The sequence below is a fragment of the Trichechus manatus genome, unplaced genomic scaffold (assembly GCF_000243295.1).
Source record: "Trichechus manatus latirostris isolate Lorelei unplaced genomic scaffold, TriManLat1.0 scaffold00102, whole genome shotgun sequence".
Taxonomy (NCBI): Eukaryota; Metazoa; Chordata; class Mammalia; order Sirenia; family Trichechidae; genus Trichechus; species Trichechus manatus.
The window spans coordinates 9,994,826-10,002,351 of record NW_004444038.1 but is presented as its reverse complement, the minus strand read 5'-3'; the positions used below and the strand labels follow the sequence as shown (position 1 = coordinate 10,002,351).

General features: G+C 43.3%; 1 protein-coding gene across 5 annotated transcripts in view; it reads right to left on the bottom strand.

Annotated features, from left to right (window-relative positions):
• Positions 1-7,072, bottom strand: part of MCF2L (MCF.2 cell line derived transforming sequence like) — a 247,809-nt gene extending 240,737 nt beyond the window's left edge. For all 5 annotated transcript variants that reach the window (XM_023737422.1, XM_004382949.2, XM_023737421.1 and 2 more), the window contains exon 1: positions 6,941-7,072. In XM_023737422.1, the coding sequence (XP_023593190.1) occupies positions 6,941-7,019 (79 nt within the window). In that variant the 5' untranslated portion in view covers positions 7,020-7,072. The remainder of the gene's footprint in view (positions 1-6,940) is intronic.
• Positions 7,073-7,526: the final 454 nt, after the last annotated feature.

Genomic DNA, 7,526 nt, shown 5'->3' with positions numbered 1-7,526 from the left:
AAAAGGTTGAGAAGTTAGAGGGTTGATATGTTGTGGGGTTGTTAACCAATGTCATAAAACAACATGTGTACTTCTGTTTCATGAGAAACTATTTGCTCTGTTAAGCCTTCACCTGAAGTACAATAAAAAAAAATAATAATGTACAATAAAAAAAAAGCTCAAGAGATTTTTAAAAAATTATGTGTTATCTTTTTCATTTGATAAAACATTTCTATTTTTTTATTAAAAGGTTTGAAAAATTACTTTTCAAATTTTAAGTTCAGGCCTAGAAGGGTACATGATTTCTTTGATTGCTCTCATTATCTGCTCATATCTAGGCTATATATATGTAGGTAGAAAGCACACACCAAAAATAAAAAAAAACTAAAGCAAACACCTAGCAAGAAAGGAGGTAAGTGAGACTTTAAGAAGTTTTCCAACCAACCTTCCAAAACAAAGAAAACAATATTCACAGATGTACCCATGAACCAAGCTGCCAACCACCCAGGGAACACTGCCCCTCCCTTGTGCTCTTCTTTGTCTCTTTGGTTTATTCTCTAATCTCAGGAAAACTGCGACAGACGCAGAAGAGAATGGGTGAGAATGTCCTTTTATAAGTTACTGGGTCTGTGACAGTCCCTAAATTGCTAGAAGACGCAGTGGCTGGCTCCTCTGGACTCTTAGAAAGACCAAGTCTACTCAGGTCTGGGAAGGAAACCTGGTTTATATGAAAGCATTCCAATGATAACTGCAAAGAACTGGTTAAAAAAGAAAGCAAATTGTATGTAACTCCTTTATTTGCAAGAAAATGTTGCCCTGAGCACCTTTTACATTATTCACTAATGTGTGTTAAGCTATTTTAACAGAGTTCTTTTGCTCCCATTTTAAAACAACTGAGTATGACACATTCTCATTTACTACTCCTACTAAGCCTACAGGCAGCTAAACCCTTCAGACCCAAAGGCTACAATTTAGGCATAATTGGGTCAGAAAACTCTGATTTCCTGCAAAATCAGAGAAAAATCCACAGATTCTTTTTTTTTTTATTGATTAGGTTTTTTTTTTATTGTGCTTTAAGTGAAAGTTTACAATTCAAGTTAGTTTCTCATACAAAAATTTATACACACATTGCTATGTGACCCTAGTTGCTCTCCCTATACTGTGATAGCACACTCCTCCTTTCCACCCCTGATTTCCCGTGTCCATTCAACCAGCTCCTGACCCTCTCTGCCTTCTCATCTCGCCTCTGGACAGGAGCTGTCTATTTAGTCTTATGCATCTACTTGAGCTAAGAAGCACTCTCTTCACAAGTATCATTTTATGTCCCATAGTCCAGTCTAATCTTTGTCTGAAGAGTTGGCCTTGGGAATGGTTTTAGTTTTGGGCTAACAGAGAGTCTGCAGGCCATGTCTTCCAGGGTCCCTCCAGTCTCAGTCAAACCATAAAGTCTGGTCTTCTTAGTAGAATCTGAGTTCTACACCCCACTTTTTTCCTGCTCCATCAGGGATTCTCTGTGGTGTTCCCTGTCAGGGTGCTCATTGGTGGTAGTCAGGTACCATCTAGTTCCTCTGGTCTCAGGGTGATGAAGTCTCTGGTTTATGTGGCCCCTTCTGTCTCTCGGGCTCCCTTATATCTTTGGTGTTCTTCATTCTCCTTTGCTTCAGGGGGGTTGGGACAAAAATCCACAGCTTCCTGGGTGTCTAGGTCGTACATCTAAAACTATTAAATATCTACCAAAACAGAACAACTTATACTATCTGTGGGGTTTTAGGAGCCTGAGGTCTGGATTTAGGATTGGCTTTCCCATTAAGTAGACTTATGGCATTGGGAAAATGTTAATCTCTCCACAATTCCTCAGGGATATAACATTTTAACCTCTGATTAAAAGAGATAATTAAAAGACAATTAAAAGAGATAACACACTTATCCTTTCCCTGTGTATTTTGACTGAAAAACCTAAAATGTGTGCTCTGCTAGTTTAGATACCTCAATAATTAACACAAACAACAACAAGAAAAAAAGTGTGACTGGTGGCTGCTACTGGATAATCTTCTACCCTGGTCCTTCTGTGTGCTGAGTGTGTAGATATTAGATAAAAAAGACCTCCATAAAAATTCCTGTCATTTCATTGTTCACCAAGATTTGATATAAAAAAGTAGCTGTGGTTGTAGAACTTTAAATTTGGGAGTTACAGATATCAGTGATCTGTAGACATAGCTATTCACATTGCTAAAAGTAAATCAGATTATGAGTGACAGTAATTCGCAAGACCCAAACATGGGTGAAAAACAGGTATGTTCCTCCTAGGCTTCCCTGGATGAGTCTATCCCTCTGGTAGACTCTCGGGCTCAGCTGGAGGCAGGACACTACAGATCAAGGAAGCTGAGCAGATGGGATAGCAGATGACAATGGAAGGCCCCAGGAGTCTCTACCGGGGGGACGGCCAATCTCCTCTGATGACTGTGGGTCTCACAACAGGCAGGGAAACAGCCAGTCACGGAGGAGGTCCGTGCCGGTGATGCCAGGTGAAGAGTGTGGCCACCGTCCCAAGGCCTGCACTCAGTGCCCCGAGAGAGCTGGTATAAGGACCTGGGAGGCAGAAAAGCCACAACAAGCCCCACCACAGAGGAAGGAAGGGGGGCCAGTTCCTAGAACCCTAGTAAGCACAAGATGAAGAGTTCTCTAAAAGGACCAGGACAAAGTTGCAACATGGCTGCTGGAGACAATGTGAGAGCAGCACCCACCTCAGGACTACAGGGGCTGAGGAAGATGGTGTCCACAGTCTAGAGACAAGCTCTCCTGAATGTGGGGTCCAGAGGACCCCAAGGGAAGGGAGCCTGATTAACTGGTTCCATGAAGTCTCTAATCAATGACCAGCCACAAAACCAAATAAAGAAAAACTCAGAACACAGAAAAAGGAATATCCCTTAGAAAAGAAAACTCACGCAAGGTACCAAAAAAAAAAAAACCAAACCCATGACCGTCGAGTCAATTCCAACTCACAGATGTCCTATATGACAGTGTAGAACTGCCCCATAGAGCTTCCAAGGAACGGCTGGTGGAGTCAAACTGCCGACCTTTAGGCTAGCTGCCGAGCTCTTAATCACTGTGCCACAAAGGCTCCATGCACGGTACAGGTTCTACAAATTAAAAACAAGAATGTGGCAGCATCGTTTCCCTCACAGATCACTTTTTACATACTCTGGCACTCAGCTTCTTCTTCCACGTTCTCTCCCTTCCAACTCAACAACAGTCGTTTCTGCTACAAAGAAACTTTGCAGTTCAGGTCTGTCACAAAAGGTACATTCATATTCCTACTTCAGAGTCTCTAGAGACCTCAGCTACAGAGCAAGCTAAAAGATGTCTCAGTTCCCCTTGCTAACGTGACTTACAGAGAAACATCATTGCGAGACGCCTGAGTTCTTGAAAAGGAACATGTTAGAAGGATAAACACTAACTATTATAGTACCAGAATAAACCCTTCGCCCCCTCCCTCAAGGTGGCCATTTAGCAGTTGAGATAACGGTTGAAATGTAGCTTCTTTGACTGTGGTGAGCTAGATGTAGAAGAGAAGTAAAGCCTCGAAGACAGGAAGACAGACAAAACAGGTGGGAAAGGAGACATTTAGTCCACATAGTACGGGTATCACAGCTGAGCTCCAAAGAAGAATGTGAGGTAGAATGTGATTTATTATCAAACTTATGTTCTAAAGCAAATAAATAATTTGTTTGTTCAATATGTAAATAACTAGAACTTGTCAGTGTTCATCCGGGAAGTTAAGAACTTAAAATATGATATGGTTTGAATTTTTACATTGTATGCAACCTCATCCATCCATCCATCCATCCATCCATCCACCCATCCATCCATCCATCCATCCATCCATCCATCCATCCATCCATCCATCCATCCATCCATCCATCCATCCATCCACCCATCCATCCATGATAAGAGAAGTATTTTGCTCAGGGTCAATTATTGAGAAGGTGAGGCTAGGTTCAAAGGTTCTACTTTAGCGGTTCTCGGAGTTTGGTTCCTAGGCTGGTAGCATCAGCATCACCTGGAACCTAAAAATGCAAATTCTTAGAAACTAAATCAGAAACTCCAGGAGCGAGGCCCAGCAATCTGTGTGAACAAGCCTTCCAGGTGATTCAGATGCTCACGTTTGAAGACCACATTTCCCTTAAATCCTTAGGTCAACTAGATCCATAGCATTTCTCCCTCAGATGTTTCTTAAGTTTTCACCAATTACTGCAAATCTAAAGAGAAAACCAAAACAGAAGAAAATGCTAGAAAAGGAAATTTACCAAATAGACGGGTGCTTTTGCTACTGGAAAGTGCTCTGGCCTAGTTATTAATGATTAGGTTGAGAAGAGAACATAATAGTTAAATTTCCAAGGTCAAGAGATACAGATTCACAGACAATATGAGTAGTACACTTCAAGAAATCCGTTACTGTTGAGTCAATTGCGACTCATAGCCGCCCTATAGGATAGAGTAGAACTGCCCCATAGGGCTTCCAAGGCTGTAAATCTTTATGGAAGCCGACTGCCACATCTCTCTCCCACGGACAGGCTAGTAGATTCAAACCACTGACCTTCTCGTTAGCAGCTGAGCACACTTTATCCTCCTTTATATGCATACTGACCTAGATAATGAGTGTTCTGGATGAGTGGAAGCAACATATAAATCTGAAATTAAAACAAGGCAGCAGCAGAGTCTTGATGGTCAGACAAAGATAAGATAGCTGTCAGTTCAGGGTGAAGCCATCCAATGGGCCCCACTATGTACAGCTAAAATTGCAACACAGCTCTATGAAAGGCTCTGTCATATCCAAGCCATCATCAGCTATGCCCAAGTCCTAAAAGGATCGGGACCTCCTGCTCTGAATACTATACCAGCTAACCAGATCAATGTCCCAGTCACCTGCCACTAATCTGATGGGAGGCAAGAATAGCTCTATGACCTTGAATTAAAAGCCAATCTGCTACAGATGGGGAGTTTTTCTGAGAAAGTTCTTGGAATTTAAATCTAAGTTGGCGATTAGGTTTCCATCGACCTACATCCTTTTCCCTACATGAGAATGTGCGGCCTGCTCCTACGCTCATTGGATGGCACCACGTCGATACCACGTGACATAGAGCCATCACATTACGCTTTTTACAGCCTCCAAAATCACAAATAACCTCTGCTCAGTGTCCCTCACACATAACATGAGTGAAAACTGGATTTGTGCTGAAGAGGCCAGCGTTAATGGGAGGTAAACAGGGATACGGACAAAGAGGGAGCCCGCTCCCCTAACTAAACAATATTGGATATTCATAAAAGTGGGCACCTGTTAACTAGATTTGAAAGAGTCTTGGTGAAATCTGCAGCTTCTAGTAGCACAGATGTGCCTAAAGGACGCACATCTGAGTGGCTGTTTAAAATGAGGTAATGGTCAATATGCAGGGCCTAGCACGGTGCCTAGCTCACAATGTCCATTCGTAGGTGGTTAGCATCGTTATTACTCTCCCGAGATAACACATCTACAATCGAAAAGGCACACACCTTCCGGAGCTCATGAAGAAACCTCAGTCCCTAAAAACCTAGGGAATGACATCACTCCTTGGAACAGTTCCCATTCCATAGTAAGTCCGACATCAAGGCAAATGCAGCGGGTGAGAAGGAAGAGCTAGGCAAGGCTTTCTCCTTTCCCACCTCCAGGGCCAGTCACGAGGCACTCCCTATAAATCCAGCAGCCCACTTTGACCTTGAGCATATACCACACGCCAAATCCCACCCCTAGCAAGACTCGGCTCAAATTTCAGAAATAGGGAGCTATGTCTCTAAGAGTTAGGGAACTGATGGCATTAAAAAATGGCTTTATCTTTTATTTTGACCACATACAATGAACCCAGTAGGTTTAATCACAAAAATTATCACTAAAAACTGAATGTCTTCACAAGTCTTGATTAGATCATCCCTCACAATGACGTTTACACTGATTTAATCATTGCTCTGCTCTGGAGGTCCATGGGGTCTACCACTGATAAGAGAGAGAGAGAAGACACCCCACCCAAAACAAATAACGGACAAAATTCCAATCTCCAAGCAAGTATTATTTAGAAGGCAATGTAATAGTATATAACACAACATATGCCAATTTCAGGGGGAGAAAAAAACCTGCAACTTACTTTTAACGGTGTATCATTATTTCCTCTTCATTTCAAAGAAAACTAGTTGATGGCAGACTCTTGCCTTCTGCGTAAGGCAGCATGAAAACTCAGATGTGGATAATGGAAAGCCAGTAGCAAGATGCAAGCTGTCATCTTAATCTTTTTTGAATCTAAACAAATCAATTTGAACTGCTCTTCAAAGCTTATTTTAAGTAATCTTTTAATTAACACAGAAAATGAGTGTCCAATTTTGCTATTCTCCCACTCTTTAAGCCATAACAGTTTCAAACGTTTGCCTTACGTTTTAAGTTATATTTGGTATAGAAGAAGAACCACCTGATTAACTTGATTTTTTTTTTTCTTCAAAATGAGCTTCAGACAGCTCCACCACCCCTACACCAAGGCTCTGAAAACCTGGGCTCAAATTCTCTTCAGTTCACGCATACCTATGCTTTCTCCATTTCTACTATTGCAAAGGCAACCAAAATGCAGGTTGAATGCGCAGATTTCCCACTAGCCGATACAAATGGTTCGGTACACAAATCTGTGATCAGTAGATTTCTTCGAAAGCTGGCGTCACTAGTTTGCAATTATTTTAACTATTCTAGGCAGAATAAAACATGCCGACAGTCAATACAAGCACAACAGTTACCAGACAAATGCCCGTCATGTCTGTTCTTCTCTGTTATCAAAGCTAGGGAAAAAATGAAGGCTGTTATACAAAAATTAGAAGCATTTCCCTAAAATTCAACAAATGATGGCAAGCTTAAGAATACATAATCGAAGACCAGAGCTCCTCCTACCAGCGCGCTTGGAAACCGCATTTAATCTCTGCACCATTTCTTCTAGGGCCATTTCTTCATTTCTCAGCCAAAACCTCATCCTCCGCTAAGACAAAAATGATCCACAGCAGATATGTTTTCCTCTGCACCAGAAGGGGTTTTTATGGGTGCGGTAGAGCAGTGGGGAGGGGGCACGGCTGAGCGAAATGGAGGAGGGTTGGAGGAGGGGGGAGACTACGGCAGTGCTTCTCAGCTCTGCATTTCAATTACTTCCCACGGATTGGTCCCCAAACCAGCAGAGGAGAGGTGCAGGGGCTCAGAGCCGCCGCCGCAGCGCTCGGGTCGGCGGAAGCGGAAGCGCCCCGCAGCCTGCCTTGAATGCGCATCGCGGCGCGGTCCCCTAAAGCTTGCTGCATCCTCTCTCTCGGCTTCTGGGTCCCTGTCGCCCAGGGCGCAAGTCCCACCCCGGCTTCCCCGGGCCCCACGCCCTCCTGAGAGAGGAAGGAGCGGCTGCAAGGACGCGAGGGAGGGACAAAAGCCGCAGAGTGAGGTGCCCGCTACCTGGGCAGCACCTGGACCGGCCGCTGCCCCCACCGCGTACCTCCAG